This window comes from Amia ocellicauda, chromosome 23 (genome assembly GCF_036373705.1).
Source record: "Amia ocellicauda isolate fAmiCal2 chromosome 23, fAmiCal2.hap1, whole genome shotgun sequence".
NCBI classification, from domain to species: Eukaryota; Metazoa; Chordata; class Actinopteri; order Amiiformes; family Amiidae; genus Amia; species Amia ocellicauda.
The window spans coordinates 20772602-20789097 of NC_089872.1; the positions used below are offsets into that span (position 1 = coordinate 20772602).

The window sequence follows — 16496 nt, forward strand, 5'->3', positions numbered from 1 at the left end:
ATAGAGTATAGCTTGTATTTCTATAAGCTGAAGTTTATTTATATATAGATAGATATACAGCAACAGACGGGGTACTGTATTCCACAGAACCGGGTCAACCGGGTTTCCAGAACATCCCCGTCTCCCGGTCGGCTCACCGAGCTGCGGCCGCGCGGCGGAGTGAATCGGTATTTTTAGCCCTTCCCTGAGTGCGAGGCAGAATCCGGCACCATCTGCTCCGCGGGCCGCCGCTACCCCTCGCTCCCTGGCGCCGCGCCGCGCACACGTTAACTGGCAGTAACTTCGTTTTCTCAGAAATCTTGTGGCCGTGTTATTTTACATGCTGCAGCCGGTAGCTATGGAAACGGGCTGATGACCTCACAGTCCTCCGTGGGATGGAGTGTGTGAGAGAGAGAGAGGGAGGGAGGGAGAGAGAGAGAGAGAGGTTGCTTCCAACAGACGAGCGAAAGAGAGAGGGGATGAGTGATGGAGAGAAGGAGAGGGAGAGCAAAGAAGAATGTTCCTGGGGGGTGGTCATGTATGTATGTATGGGGGGGGCACAGAGTGTTTATTTTCCACTGCCTCCGGGAGAGAAGGGAGAGAGGACCCCTCCGCACATCGAGCTCTCGCAGGTGTTTCTCTGCACCCGGTCTTCCCTCTCTCTCTCGCTCCAGACGCTCCCATCGCGGACACGTTTTCACCGCCGACTCTCGACGCCAGGGGGGTGGGGGGGCGTTGGTTTCCAGATCCGTGTACCACCATCCGTGCCCAGGAAAGCATCTGCAAAGAGGCACGTCTCCAAACTCTGCCAACAATGCTGGGCCTCCATTAGTGGAATAGGCACTGTTTCTCCCCTAATTATTGTGATTAGTCGCCGTCCTCCCGATATTCCCAGTCTGGGTCGTAGCCTCGTGTCCCGGCAGGAGGCAGAGAGAGCCGTCCGTCGCTCTGTCCGGCTGCCGAGAGCCCCCTCTGTCTCCAGGGACAGCCCAGCCCACCGCGGCAGCTCCTGGCAGTCGTGGCGTTGTAGCAGATGGCTGGTTAGATAACCCACGCTGCCTGCTGTATACTTTCTGCATTGCAGACCCAACCCCGCACCCCCCCCCCGGCAGGGACTGGTTTCCATTTATTCTCTTGCCCTGCACTATAAAGCACTGTTTCACGGCTGAGTTATGGGCACAGCCTTAATCTCAGCTGGTTTGTTTCTTCTCTCGGGTCTCTGACCTGCTCCGCTCGCCCGGAGGAAGCCGAGGTGAATGCAGATTATAGTGTAACCTGTTAAAACTGGTTAAACTTTAACCACGTTTCCGCCAGCCGGCTGGGTAACGCAGTCGATGATTGACCGGGCCGTTATAGGTTTCCCTTGGGGATGCGGTGTCTCTGCTCATGGTGCCGAAGACTCGAGCGTGACCTTAAGATCTCCACCCTATTGAACAGCCCATTGATTGCTGATCGGACGGGTTGAGTAGTAATAGAAAAGTGTAACGCATTATGATCTGTGTGTCGGGGGCTCAGGGCACAAAGCCTGTCTCTTCTCCGTCTCCGTTCTCTTTCTGTTCGGTGGCATTTTGTCCTGTTCTCTCCTGGCCTGAAACACAATCCCTCACAATTTGCACTGGGAAAACGCCATCTGAAAAGGCTTGACGATCGCGGCCGATACACCTCTGAAGGGCCATCCACGCCGGCGCTGATGAGCCTCCCTGACTCGGTCTGCCATCGATACCGCCGATGCGGCTCGCTCCCCCCTGTTGAACTCCCTCACAAACGCGGCGCCGGGCTCCTCTCCCGCCTCGACAGCGGCTCCCGGGCGGCCGCGGCGCTCAAGTGCCTCGTAGTGCTGCTGTTTATCTGCCGAGAGAGCAAACTCGATGAGCTGTCTTTTCCTGTTCTGTTTTTAAATGAAATGCTCACTTCTCTGGTCTGCAGCGGCCGACGTGGAAACCAGGATGAACCGGCAATGAAGTGCTGTGAGATGCTGAATCTGTCGAGCCTCTGGGTTGACGGGGGCAGATTTGGTGGCCTGGGTGTAGAGGACACTGGTCTGAGTGCCCTGCCTCTCTCTGTCTCTCTCTGTCTCATGTTTCGGTGGCCACGGTGTCATACGGCTGCATTGATGCTGGTTGCCAGTTTGAGGGGCTGTTTCCTGAGAGGATACTTTGCCACCCAGGCTGTGCCGGCTCCTAACCGCTCAATGCAACCGCACTGTGGAATGGGGCTTTGTCCAGATGTCTAAGGAGGCTGAGCGGATACTGGCGGGGGATACCCCGGGGACACACTCCGCGTCTGGTTTGCGTTTCGCTCGTCTTTTCCCCCGAGAGTGAACAGTCTGCTTCGCCTCGCTCCCTGTCCTTCTCCAGTGAGGGACGTTCTTGTCGTTCTTTTGACCCAGAATTTGTCAGTCCAACCCACAAAGCCCTCCTCTCGTGTCCCGCTGCTGCATTAAACCCTTGTCTTCCTGCGAGTCCATACTTCCTGTGCAACAGATATGTCCCCCCACATCCTGTCTTGTTCCCACGGCCGTCTCTGAAGGATTCCTTTACTGCAATTGAGAAGTGAAATTAAATGGTTAAACTGAGGGATTTTAAACTATTGCAGAAATTTGAATATTTGACTATGCACTGTTGTCTGTGTTTTGATCCCTCGGCCTCTGTCTGCAGTGCTGTAAGATGTTCAGAGAGAGTTTGCCTGTGGATTATAGTCCAGAATTAACATTATCTTGGTTAATTTCAGCCCTTTATCCATTGTAAAATGTGCCCAAATCGAGGATAGTGTCAAGCCTCCCATCGATCCGGGAGCTTTTGCCTGCCGCCCGTCACAGTGAATTAATGCTGCACTTTCTGTTTGTTTTATCTGAGATCAATAACTGCACTGAACACACTCTGTCCAGGAAAAAGAAATAGAAAGAAATTGAGCTCATTCTGCACGAAAGGAAAGGAGATTTAATCTCGTATCTTACATGCAAACTATAACGGCTGCCGAGTCTGAGTGTCAGTGCGAGTGTGTGTGCGTCTGTGTCAGTGTGAGTGTGAGTGTGTGTGTGTCTGTATCTGTGAGTGTGTGTGTGTGTATCTGTCTGTGTCAGTGTGTGTGTGTCAGTGTGTGTGTGTGTGTGTGTGTGTGTGTGTGTGTCTGTGTATCTGTGTGTGTGTGTGTGTGTGTGTGTGTGTGTGTGTGTGTCTGTATCTGTGAGTGTGTGTGTGTGTCTGTGTATCTGTCTGTGTCAGTGTGTGTGTGTGTGTGTGAGTGTGTGTGTGTGTCTGTGTATCTGTGTCAGTGTGAGTGTGTGTGTGTGAGTTTGTGTATCTGTGTATCTGTCAGTGTGTGTGTGTGTCTGTGTATCTGTGTCAGTGTGTGTGTGTGTGTCTGTGTATCTGTCAGTGTGAGTGTGTGTGTGTGTGTGTGTGTGTGTGTCAGTGTGAGTGTGTGTGTGTGTCTGTGTATCTGTCAGTGTGTGTGTATCTGTGTCTGTGTATCTGTGTCAGTGTGTAGTTGTGTGTGCGTCTGTGTGAGTGTGTGTAGTTGTGTGTCAGTGATAGAGATCAGAAACTCTGAGCCCACACTTGCAGTGATCTGTGCAGCGCTGTGATGCACAGACTCCTGCAGAAGTACCGTCAGCTGATCAGAGGAGGATGTCAGTCAGTCTGAGCTCCAACCCAGCTGTGCCCCCCCACCACCCTGTCAATGCATGGGTATTGGCCCGGCGGCACCGTGGACTGCTCTCTCCCCCGGCGCCGCCCAGCCTCCGTTGCCTGGCCCGAGCGCAGCGGCCTCCTCAGGGGTACGGTTACAGGGTGCTAGGCAGCCCACGCGCGTTGCCAGGAGACTCTTGGGTGACGTGGCGCTCCGGGGAAAGAGTGAGGACAGCGGAGGAGAAGACACTGAGTGTGTGTCCCTCGTCCGTCAGGTTGGTTGTTTCACACATCTGCACACATCTGCATTAGGAGCCTGTCTCTCTCTCATGCAGATGTGTGGCACGTCTGTACTGCAGTGTGTGAGGTCTGGGGCTGTTCATCGCAGGGCTGTAGGGAGAGTTTGTGTGTTTTCTGTGCCCAGTGAGAGGTGTGTGTTTAAGAGGTTGTGCTGACCTGTGAGTTGTTGCTCCTGGGAGCTGTCGCTACTGCTGTTAATGAGCTCTGTGCATGAAACCCCCCTCAGATGAGTGTGTGTGTGTGTGTATGTGTGCGTGACAGTGTCTGTGTGTGTTTGTTCGTGAGTGTCTGTGTCTCTGTCTGCTTGTGTGTGCGTGTGCGTGTGCGTGCATGTGTTTTAGATGCACTAACGGATGGATTGTATTTGCTCTGAGCTGTGTCAGGTGAACCCATGAGTTTACACTTAATTATTTGCACCTTCTGTGTGTCTCTTTAAGGAGCTCCACAGGAAAACGAGAACCGGTGGCATAAAAACCCTTAACAACGAGCAGTTAACCATTAGCGAGAGCGGTTTCTGCACCCAGAGCGCTACAGAGCCGTGTTGTGCGGCACCTTGAACTCCAGGAACTCACAATTATCATCACAAGAGAAACGGGGTGAGTTCACAGACACAACTTCATGTGTTCTGTGAACTCACACACCGGTGGCAGACAGATGCTGCTCACCATCAGGGGTCTGGCGCTGCAGCCGTCTCTCACTGCCGGCTGCACATCTGAACCGAGAGGCATGAGCTCGATTACCTCGGAGATCATGTTGAATAAAATACAATTAAACGCAGTCACTACAGTCTCGTCAGCATGAGCAGAGGCAGATCCCAGTCATGTGCTCGGCCGGGGACGGGGGGCTGGAGACGGGCCAGGGATCCCGCTGCCTCGGCTCCCACCTGGTGGCGATATCTGAGAAGAACAGAAGAGTGTTCAATCGAGAGGAGCCCATTCGCCCCATCGTGCTTGTTTGGTGTTTATTAATAACTAAGTGATCAAGGATCCTATCCAGTCTGTTTTTGAATGTTTTTGAATATTATCCAAGTCCCTTTGAATAGCCTGTGCTGCCGAGATTGTATCTGCTGAGCCGCCTATTTCAGTATCATCTGGGAAAAGACCGAAGGAATAGTAGAGGGAAAGCCAAGATAAAGTCCACAGAAAGGACCCGAGTTGAGCTTCAATTTGTCGACTGGTTACAGGACACGTTTATTTGCTGCACACGTCTCTGCGTTCCAGAAACTCACTCGCACTGAGCATCTTATTAGACGAATGTGTTTGTTTGTTGACTTGTTGAAATAAGGTCTTGTATTCGCATCACATTGAATGCTGGCACACAATTCTCAGGGCTCTGTGAATCTGAGACGAGGGGACGGCCTGACACCACACAGATATCACGTCGCGCTGTTTCTGAAGGCAGTGCTCGTGTTGTTTAAGGACAGTATCTAGGCTGCCTCCGATTAAAAAAAAAAAAAAAGTAATTAAAAAAGGCTCGGTTTAAAATCTCCCCTCAGGGCAGCAGGGCCTCCGTGGGCCGCCGGTGCGATGTGGTGTTCCCGAGTCGTCTCCGCCGCCGGCTGAAGCACCGCCACGCTGAGGAGCATCCACACTGAGGGTGGGGGGCGGCGGGGAATATCCTCGCTCAATTACGAGTCTCACTCCCTCTGGAGAGGCTCTCGCTAACGCTGGCAGGCAGGAGGAGATCCAGCACAGGACACCCCATCCCCCCACCCCTGTGGAAATTACTCACAGCGCCGGGAGACACTCGAGTCTAATTAACGGAGCGCGAGCGCCAGGGGAGGCGTGGGGGGGCGGCTGCAGGAATGCGCATGGTGCGGTGCCGCAGCAATGCCGGACTGGAGGCACCGTGGGTCTGCGCTCGGCTCGGTGGTAAAGGCCTGCGCTGTGTGGTGGTCTGGGGATTGGAGCAGACCTCAGGCCTTCTGGGGGTTTGGGTTCGGTACAGGCTGGGGTCCTGCTGGCACAGGTCGGTTGGGAGACCGGCTGGGAGGATCCGTTCTGTATGTTATCTTGGGATGATACGGCCGACTGACACCGCGTAAGGTTTTGCTTTATTAAAATGTAAAGCATCGTAACACAGTGGGTATGAATCGCCATGGTTTTCACAACACACACAACAGACAAAAGGGGGACAACAATTAAAAGTTGAAACAGACATTCCACTTATTAAAAAGAAAGACAATTTCAAAACACAATTTGAAGGCTCTTGGCAGCAGTTGATGTGGTCTCGTCCTTTTAACTGGGAATGTCATTTGCCTGTTGTGTAGTCCCTGCGTTGTGTAGTGGAGTGGAGGGCTGGAGCCATCAGAGAGCGTCTCCTGGGTTTCTGTGGGATGCAGGTGTTGCCTTATTTTCCCACAGAGGTCCCGTTCACACTGCACTTTTATACACCCATCCTTTTTCATCTGTGCGTGGAAAAACCCGTCAAAACACAAACCAAGCCAGTCCATTAATACCATTAACTGCGTCGTTGTCTTAAAGAGGGTGACCTTAAGGAGGCGGGCGCAGTTCTGTGCCCTGCGGTTTACGTTGGCAAAGTAAACGGTTGTATTGGGCGCACGCTCGTGATTGTAGTTTCAGACAAAGTGCCCTTCACACGCTCGCTGACGGCCAACAACGGTGGCATTGTGTGTGTGGCGCACGATAGGCGTCGAGCAGAGAGAGAGAGAGTGTCAACGGGAAACGAAGACGCCTACACGGTTTTCATCAAATGCCACGGAGCCGCTGCACCACAGTGGACCAGCACTGAAGACAATGGCCAGAGCAACAGGAGGCCAATGGGAGGATAAGAACATAAGAAAGTGTCCAATTGAGAGGAGGCCATTCGCCCCATCCTGCTCGTTTGGTGTCCATTAATAACTAAGTGATCAAGGATCCTATCCAGTCTGTTTTTGAATGATCCCACATTGTCTCTTCAGCCACATCGCTGGGGAGTTTGTTCAGATTGTGACGCCTCTCTGTGTGAAGAAGTGTCTCCTGTTTTCTGTCTTGAATGCCTTGAAGCCCAATTTCCATTTGTGTCCCCGGGTGCGTGTGTCCCTGCTGATCTGGAAAAGCTCCTCTGGTTTGATGTGGTCGATGCCTTTCATGATTTTGAAGACTTGAAGACCTTTGAAAGTCTTTTCTGTTCCAACCTGTTGTCTTTCGGAGATGGAGGAATGGATGGTGGGTGGGTGTGAAGCTTCTCCTCAGGGTTACAGTCACACTTCACCCCCACTCCGCTTGCTGCCCGTTTCCACGGTCCGTTCGCACGTGTGCAGACCGAGAGGCCCGTAACTAATCGGTGTGTGCTCTCCATTTTCAGTGAGGGAGTTTTCTGTTGCACAGTTTTCTGTCATGTGACGCCCCTGTCCTGAGAGATAGTGAGTACAGCAGATATGCCTGAGAGAGAGAGACAGAGAGAGAGAGACGGAGAGAGAGACAGAGACGGAGAATTTCAGGGAACCGCAGTGTCTCTCAGTTCTCACAGGTTTGGAATGAAGACGGTCTACAATTTTATTCTATCCTGCGTTGCCTGTGGCTGCATGACTGTTGTTGTTGACACTCGATTAAACGCTTTACTACAGGCTGTGTGAAAACAACACTGACACCCCCCACCACCCCGGCTCTACCCTGCAGTGTCTGTGTACAGGTGTGTGGTCTCGCCCCAGGTGCCAAACCCACGCTGTCCTCCGGCCGGCAATATGAGAGCAGAGAGCCGTCCCTCCCCAGCCGGGTCCTACAGCATCGCATCGTGTTAACTCGGGTGTCACTCGGAGCAGCTGCTCCTCGGCGGTCCCTGCCCTTCACGTCACCTTCTCTTCCGCGGCATTGGGCACCCGGGTCGGGCTGACAGTTCTCCGATAGAGTCGATTTATTGATACTGTATATGGCTGCAGCGAGCGAGTGAGAGAGAGAGGGGAAAACGAGAGAGAAGGGCTTCGTGCTGGAGGGAGCGTGTATTCAGAGTTGTACTGACCCAGAAGTCATTATATATAGAGCACAGATATCACACCTGCCCGTCACGGGGAAAACACCCTCGTCTCGCAGGCAGAACGGCAGTAAATGGAGCTACACACATACTGTTCCTTCATTCAGCTTAAATGGGAGTTAACGATGAATAATAAAGATGACGCACGTTATTTGTGTATATAATGTGTGTGTGTGTGTTAGGATCATGTCTGCGCTCAGCTCCTGCGTGCCACAGCGTGCCGTGGGGGGAGTGGGCGTCCGCCGGCTGGTCAGCGCTGCTCGGCCCACAGGCGTCCAGATGGAGGCTGGCAGGCGCTGTAAACACAGACGCTCTGCAAACAGGAACTCCCCCTTCAGGGCCGGCTGTGCGGAGGAGGGCCGGGGACGCCAGTGCGGTGTGGGCGCCATCTAGTGGCTCCTCTGTGGCAGAAAGGTCGCATTTTTGGTGTTTGTTTCTTCCGAGGACGGGCTGCCGAGAACCCGTTTGAACCAGCAGAGCCCAGTGAAACGGATGGTGCGCATTAAACCGGTCCTTTACAACGACACCGTTCTTACAAGGAGATTAGTTTCAAAGCCCTGTGTTGTATCAGGGGGTCTGAGTTCCTCATGTGTAATAAAACTCCAGGAAGTTCTCCAGTGGGAGAGGAGCTCCACTTCTCCTGTAATGAACGGCAGTTAATTTTTCCAAAGCTGCGTTAATGATTAACAAAATATTAATGATGTCTGCTTCTCCGTTCCCATGCCGGCGCTCTGCTGGGTTTTCACCTGACATTACCCTGAACCGAGACAGTCGTCCAGGGTGTTATACTGCGGTCTCTGCGTTTTATGTGTGTGTTCAGATGTGGAAGGAGTGGGATTTCAGGTCCCGGCGATGGTGTCACTTGGCGTGGCTCTCAGTCCTGTGTCTGTGTGTCGGACTGGCTGTGGCGCAGTGACCTAATTCCCATTAAGACTCCGTGTCCGCGGCGCGGGGAAGTGACCTACTTGTCCTGTGAGTGAGCATCGACAGCAGCGGCCTGGGCGCTATAAATACCATCAGGTATTAGACCGGCTGCTTCCCACGGTCGAGTCGCACACTGCAGAGAAGTTGACTCCTGAGACAGCACACTATGTTCATAGGGACTCTGTGTCCTACTGTTTGTGCCATGCAGTGTAGGTATTAGTAGGGTACAGTATAGAGATGCTGACATAAGAACATGAGAGAGTGTCCAGTTGAGAGGAGCTCATTCGCCCCATCGCGCTCGTTTGGTGTCCATTAATAACTAAGTGATCAAGGATCCTATCCAGTCTGTTTTTGAATGTTCCCAAATTGTCTCTTCAGCCACATCGCTGGGGAGTTTGTTCAGATTGTGACGCCTCTCTGTGTGAAGAAGTGTCTCCTGTTTTCTGTCTCGAATGCCTTGAAGCCCAATTTCCATTTGTGTCCCCGCGTGCGTGTGTCCCTGCTGATCTGGAAAAGCTCCTCTGGTTTGATGTGGTCGATGCCTTTCATGATTTGAAGACTTGGATCAAGTCCCCACGTAGTCTCCTCTGTTCCAGGGTGAAAAGGTTCAGGTCCTCAGTCTCTCAGTAGGACATTCCCTTCAGACCTGGAATAAGTCTGGTTGCTCTCCTCTGAACTGAGCAGCAATTTCGGCCCTTGGAAACGGTCCTTCAGACTGCGCATTAACAGCGTCTCTCTCTCCCTGTCTGTCTCTCTCTCCCTGTCTACGCAGCCTCGGCATCCAATGAAAATGAGGAGCGTGTGTTCAGGGAGCGGATGCGCCCCCGGAAGCGCCAGGGCGCCGTGCGCAGACGGGTCCACCAAGTCAATGGGCACAAGTTTATGGCCACCTACCTGCGGCAGCCCACCTACTGCTCCCACTGCAGGGACTTCATCTGGTGAGTCGGGGGTCCGAGGGTCTGGCACTCTCCTCCTCTCCGTGAAATTGCACCCTTAAACTTTTACTCGGTTACTTAGGCAGAAAAAGGGGCCTGTCTGCTGGGTTTTGTTCCAACAGGAGATCCCAATTACTTAATTACCCAGGACGTGCACAGACGGCAGAGTGGCCGAGTTTTATCCAGAACTGGTTCTGTCAGAGCCCAGTGAAGTCCGCTGTGCTGTGGGGGGGCAGGTGGGCGGCGTGATGGGGCCCCACAGTCCCGAGACGGCGAGAGAGAGGCCTGCGTCTGTCCTCGGCTGACCCGAGCGCCGCAGGAAGTGCTGTGGGGAGATGGGCGGAGGGGCGGTGGGCCGGGGATTGTTACGGATGGCTCTCCTTTGTGTTTACCGCGGCTATATTGGGAAGAAGAAAAAAAGCTGGAAGCTGGAAGTGACACGATCACCAACAATAGCTGTTTATTTAACATCTGCTGAAGCGATTCGACGCGGCGCTGCTCAGCCGTGCCTGCCTGCGCCGAGGTGCCGGTCCGAGCCACGCGTCTGCGGATGAGTCAGGGCGCCGTGGGGGAACCTGGCAGCGCTCTCTCTCTCTCTATCGCTTTCTCTCCCCCCCACAGGACAGCGCCTCTGAAACTCCTGATTAAAAACACACAGATGCACAACAGCATTTCCCAGCCCGCCTCGCTGTGCCAGCTTAGCCTCGGCAGTTTCACTAAACCAGTCCCCCTGTCATCAGACACACGAGCGCCGCCTGCCGATCTGTGATCCCGCTCTCCGGCCCGAGGGATTAAACTTTTAATGTGTTATTAATCACTTTCCATTCCGGTGAAAGGAAATTAAATCGCAATGCTCTTAAATGACAGAGGCTGATGGCCCGGCGTTCATTTTCACTCCCCACACATCGCCGCTGTGGACAAGACCCCGACAAAGCAAGGGGAGTCGCTTTTAAAGTAGAAAACAAACACACAAATCCAACAAATCTCTGATTGTCCGCTGATGTCGATGGTGTTAGTTGTGCCTCCCTCTGCTGGCCACTTCTGATATCACAGGTGTTTGGAAACTCATCCCAGGACAAGCAGAATTCAAAAACTCTATTCTTCAGCACAATCCACGTTGATTAATTAGTGTTCCTGTTAATTAAACTATGGTTTTGTGTTTCCCACAGGGGGGTAATAGGAAAGCAAGGCTACCAGTGTCAAGGTGAGTGCCGCCCGCCCGTCTCTCTCGCAGGTGAAGGTCATGTGACCAGCCTGACCCTAATCAGCTCAGTGATGAAGGAGTTGTATTTACAGCTGCTATTCAAGAACCGTGAAATACTGTACGTCTGATGTGGTGTTGCCAGATAAACCACACTAGTCCTTATGGTTGGTTTGATTGGTCCCATACAATAAAGGAAGTAGACACTTTTGTTTCTATAGTATTACTGTTTGTGTTTATTGTATGTATTGTATTGTTTTGCTTGTCCTGGTTAAAGTGTGTTAACCGTTAACCCCCTGAACGTCCCTCTCGCAGTCTGTACCTGTGTGGTGCACAAACGATGCCACGAGCTCATCATCACGAAGTGCGCCGGGCTGAAGAAGCAGGAGGCGACGCCGGATGAGGTAATGCAGTGACGTGTGCGCGAGCGGGGGGCCGGGGGGGCCGGGGCTGGGGAACTGGGAGCGTTCCAGATCTCTGACAGGGCTGCGGACCACACACGGTGCAGCGGGGGTGTCAGGGCAGGAGACGCACAGAAACGGAAAATAATTGAATAATTGAAGTTTGCAAAATGCACAAGCTTTGCTCTGACGCACCTGATTGAGCTGGTGAAACCAATCGTCTTGAGAAGTCACGTGATTAGTTGAGTGGAGTCCAGCTCTGGGCAGTGAAGGTGAGTCACATGATTTCAGGTTCAATACACCCGTCTCTGGGAGGTCCCACAGTCGGTACAATTCCTAACAAAAAACTACACGGAGATGAAGGAACATTCAAATCAAATCTGGAATAAGGTTCTTCAGAAGCGCCAATCAGGGGTCGGATATAAGAACATCTCCAAGGCATTGAATCTCCCCGGAGCAGTAAAGTCCATTATTAAGACATGGAGAGAATACGGCACAACTGTGAATCTGCCTAAGAACAGCATCCCTACCGTGAAGCGTGTGTCAGGGCCTGGAAACCTTCTAAAGACAGAGGGCAGGATGTACACAGAGTACAGAGAAATGCTGCAAGAAAACCTGCTGACGTCTGCAAGAGACCTGGGACTTGGGAGAAGATTAATCTTCCAGCAGGGCAATGACCCCAAACACACAGTCAAAGCCACACTGGAGTGTGAAAAACAAAAAGCCCAATGTCCTGGAGTGGCCCAGTCACGGACCTCAATCCAATTGAGAAGACGCAGAGACGGGGTTTGGTGCAGTTGTGCACGTCCCCGTGCGTGTGTGTAACATCGTGTTGTCGTTCGCAGGTGGGCTCTCAGCGCTTCAGTGTGAACATGCCACACAAGTTCAGCATCCACAACTACAAGGTCCCCACGTTCTGTGACCACTGCGGCTCGCTGCTCTGGGGTCTCCTCCGGCAAGGGCTGCAGTGTAAAGGTAGGGCTTCCTCCCCTGTCTGCCGTGCTGCATTCTGGGATACGGCACAGTTCTGCACAGGCAGTAGCATAGGAGTGCCTCTGCACAGCTGCTCTGCGTGGCCATGTCTCCCATTGGCCACACGATGGCAGTGCTGCCTTTGTTTTAGTGTCACTATAGCTCACGTAGGATATCGTGTACAAGAAAGTATACAAGGATAGAATATGAGCACGATTTTCCCTTTTTTTTTTGTACCTTTCTTCTAAAATTGACGCCTAATTCTCCCTCCTCTTGTTTTCTGACTTTTCTTACCCTTTTTCCTTCCTCCTCGGTGTGTTTTTAGTGTGACAGCTCCGATCTCCCCCTGCCCTTCCTGTTTCACTAGTACAGAACTAGGTACAGAACTAAAAGTCTAGCCGGCCCGACACGCTGGCTGCCGTTTGTTTATTCATCTTTTTGTTTTGTTGTCGTGTTGTGCGTCTTCTTTCCTCTCCCCGGCAGTTTGCAAGATGAATGTACACAGACGCTGTGAAACCAACGTGGCCCCGAACTGCGGGGTGGACGCCCGCGGCATTGCCAAGGTGCTGTCGGACCTGGGCGTCACTCCGGACAAGATCACCAACAGCGGCCTGCGGAGGAAAAAGGCAAGTGGGCTGAACCACCGACCTGTGCAGCCCAAGACCCGCAACGTGGCCTTAATCCGACACAAAGCGGCGTCTCTGTGTGAGACTCTAAGCAGCTTAAGAGCCGGGCCCAAAGTCCACTTTTAAACAGTCCTGACCGAACGCAGCGCCGTGTCTCAGATGAACAGACCCCCCTTTGTACGGAAACGGTGTCGCGGTTTTGAAACGCGATCGTGAGGGATCAGCAGGGGTTTGTTCTTTAGCTGCAGCTCCAGTTTATTGGCAAACACGCTCTGTTCTTCTTGGTTTCAGAGGCGATTTAGTCAGCAAATAGAAGTTTGTCGTCTCAGGTGTTCAGAAGGAGCGCTTCTGTCTCGTGTGTTTATTAGAGACGATTAGATCTGGCCTGGCGTGCCTCGATGCCACATCAGAGCAGGGAGATAAGGCCGGGGAGGTCTGGCGCCGCTGGAGAGACTCACGGTGACTCTTGAAAGGAGAAAAGACAGCGGACAGGAGAGGAGGCACGTAGGGGCGCAGAAGAGCCACTCGGGGCCGGGGGGGGGGCTTTTCATTAGGCACAGACAGGAGGACAGGGGACGGAGATCGTTTTATCCCTTTGTAAACAGGGCGGCAGAACCTGTCCGGTTTCTCGTCACTGGAGGACTGGCTCTGATGGCTGGCTTGTGTCAAGACCCTGTGTCCCCGGCCCTTTGTCCTCAGCCCCTTGTCCCGTGTAAGTCTCACGTAAGCACTGGCCTTGTGCGTTTCCTCCAGCTGAACCAGCTGTAGCTCCAGCAGCCCCTATAGCTCAGACCTCTCAGATCTCTGCCCCCAGAGATTTCAGTGTCTGGCCGTCCCAGCGGAGTCGTGAGGACGGACAGGAAGAGCTCCGAGTCCGACACCCAGGGCCGGGGCAGACTCGGCCGCTCTGGGTCCGTGGTGAGAGCCCTCGACTGCAGTCCCAGTGTTACTCTGAAACCATGTGCGGTGTCAGGGTTTTAACCAGAGCTGTGTGCTGTTCCCACCTTCCTCCTGCAGCTCAATCCAGGCGCAGACCCCCAGCAGTCCATCCCAGGGACCCCCCAGACAGAAGAGGACCGCTCCAAGTCTGCCCCCACCTCCCCCTGCGATCAGGGTGAGTCTCACTGGGACGGGTGTCCAAACGCAGCCTGCAGCGGACCGTTAGACATTTTATGTTTGTGTTTTGAAGACGATGGTCAGTTATTTGTTTTGATGCAGTACCTGACTTCTAATATGTGTCTGTGTAGAAATTAAAGAACTTGAAAACATCCGGAAGGCGCTGTCCTTCGACCACCGCGGCGAGGAGCACAAGAGCGCATCGTCCACCTCCTCGGACAGCCAGGGCCGGAGCTGTGAGGGCCGGGAGAACGGGGAGGTCAAGGGCGTACAGACCAAGAGGATGAGCCTGGAGGACTTTGTCTTCATCAAGGTCCTGGGCAAGGGCAGCTTTGGCAAGGTGGGCAGATACTCGGCACCGGGGTGGCGTGGGGTGGCGGTGTACCCTGGGCAGCCATATCACATCCCTGTTTTGTCCCAGGTGATGCTGGCGGAGCTGAAAGGTACGGACGAAGTGTACGCTGTGAAGGTCCTCAAGAAAGACGTCATCCTTCAGGACGATGATGTCGACTGCACGCTGACGGAGAAGAGGATCCTGGCGCTGGCCCGGAGGCACCCCTACCTGACCCAGCTCTTCTGCTGCTTCCAGACCAAGGTACTGCCCACCTGTGTGGCACGGGCTGGAGCTGCGCTGCCAGCAGCTGTAAACCACGAATCCATCACCGATAGGCAGCCATGTTTGAAGGCACCACCAGGTGGCAGCACAGCCATGGGGATGAAACACGCTTTCTTACGGTCAGGCAGTGTTCAGTGTTCAATGTTCAGCAGTGTTGGTCTCAACAGAATACAGGTCCAAGTCTGAGGAACGTTGTAGAACAGGGATCTGTAGCATCATGGAGGTGACGGGCGTTATCAGCCAACCCCCGCTGAGCGAGAAGTGAGCCACGTGTTCTTGTCTACCCCAGGGAGAAAGACAACCTGTGTTTGCCTCGGGCCGCAGGGCAGCGCTGGGGGGTTGTCCGGCTCTGTTCTCCGCTCGGGGCTCTTTTGATCACCAGCCCAGCGTGAAGGGAGGCAGAAGGGCGGGGAGCAGGTGCGGTGCCGCCCGGCGCTGCCCTCAATGGGGATCAGTCAGCGCCGGCACAGAGCGGGCCGGGAGAGCGGGGGCGTCTGGGAGGGGAGAGACTGCTCAGTCCTCCAGCTTGAGATCAAATGATCATTTATCACGATATCAAGTAAACGCTTCCATTCGTGGTGTTGTTGTTGTTGTAGTTGTAGTTTTATTTTGATTTCTTGATCTGACACCGTGTGTGAAAGACGCTGTGGTCGGGCGGAGAAGACCTGAAAGCGGCCCGGAGCGCTGTGGTCGACAGCTGGCACTGCGGCCGCTCGGTGGTCCGGGACGCGGCGATGGGACGAGATCTGGAAACAGGCGCGAGGGACAGAGGTCTGCGCAACCAACCGCTTGTTTATTTTACTGCGCCGGTAATGAGGTCGTGTTGTGGATTTATTTGTTTATTTAGAAGTTTCCTAAACAATTTTAAGAACATTTTGTACTTTGGGGACAGAGAGAGGGAGGCAGGACGAGGGAAGGGAAGGGGGACGGCTGGCGGGCGGGTGGGCGGACTGGTGCAAGGTTGCATTGTGAGCCGCCAGCCAAGATACCCGACTCATAGAGAGAAGTAAAGAGAGAGAATGCCAGATTTCAATCACTTTGTAAACAGAGAGACTTACGTCAAGACAATGAAAACTAATAATTCAAGATGGCGGTGAAGCTGAGCCGGGCAGGGATTCGGCACGGCGCTCTCAGTGTGTTATTCGATCCCGCTGAACTGCAACACAGGCCTGCGTCGTCCGTCGAGCAATCATCGAGTTTCGTTAAATTCGATTTACTTCTCGACCTGAATGGCGCGGATGGTGAATTAAAACGGTGTGGCGGAACTTTGCGGCAATCCCACGGCCTCGGCGGTGACAGGTCGTCAGGAATGTCGCAGCCCTTGGCAAATAAATCTCCATGATCATCCAAAGCCACGGCTGACGAGATCTACTGAAACAAAAATAAAGAAAGAAAACAAAAAACAAATGCGTTCCGATCCTTCAGATAAAGGAGCCAAAATCCTGATCGGGGTGAAACGTACCTGTCAGTCGAGCTGGAAACATAGACGAGCCTGCGATTCCTGAGCTGGGTTTCTATGCAGGTTCCTGGTGCTGCTGCTTTTTATTTTTTCACTGGAACAATGGCCCCCCAAGGGCCCGGCCTCCGTTGCCCCGCAGGCTGTGCACTCATCTCCTGCTGCTCTTTCACTGCCGGGCATTATGTGTCCCTTAAGTGTCCCTCGAGGCCCCTGTCAGTCACGGATTCATGCGACCGTCGCACGCAAAGGCGTCACGTGACAGAAGAGCTCGTCGGACTGACGGGACTGACAGGAGAAACGATCGCAACCTAAACCTGCGATTTCCTCGCCTTTCTCTCAACCCCCCCCACTTAGGACGGGGCCTCC

At 53.4% G+C, this 16496-nt stretch overlaps 1 protein-coding gene across 1 annotated transcript in view; it reads left to right on the plus strand.

The window, feature by feature from the left end:
* The window catches only part of LOC136719272 (protein kinase C epsilon type), an 84142-nt gene that overhangs the window by 36911 nt on the left and 30735 nt on the right, over positions 1 to 16496 (plus strand). The window contains exons 3-10 of the mRNA XM_066697147.1: positions 9577 to 9742; positions 10909 to 10943; positions 11256 to 11344; positions 12187 to 12316; positions 12797 to 12939; positions 13957 to 14053; positions 14187 to 14395; positions 14477 to 14650. Of these exons, the coding sequence (XP_066553244.1) occupies positions 9577 to 9742; positions 10909 to 10943; positions 11256 to 11344; positions 12187 to 12316; positions 12797 to 12939; positions 13957 to 14053; positions 14187 to 14395; positions 14477 to 14650 (1043 nt within the window). The remainder of the gene's footprint in view (positions 1 to 9576; positions 9743 to 10908; positions 10944 to 11255; positions 11345 to 12186; positions 12317 to 12796; positions 12940 to 13956; positions 14054 to 14186; positions 14396 to 14476; positions 14651 to 16496) is intronic.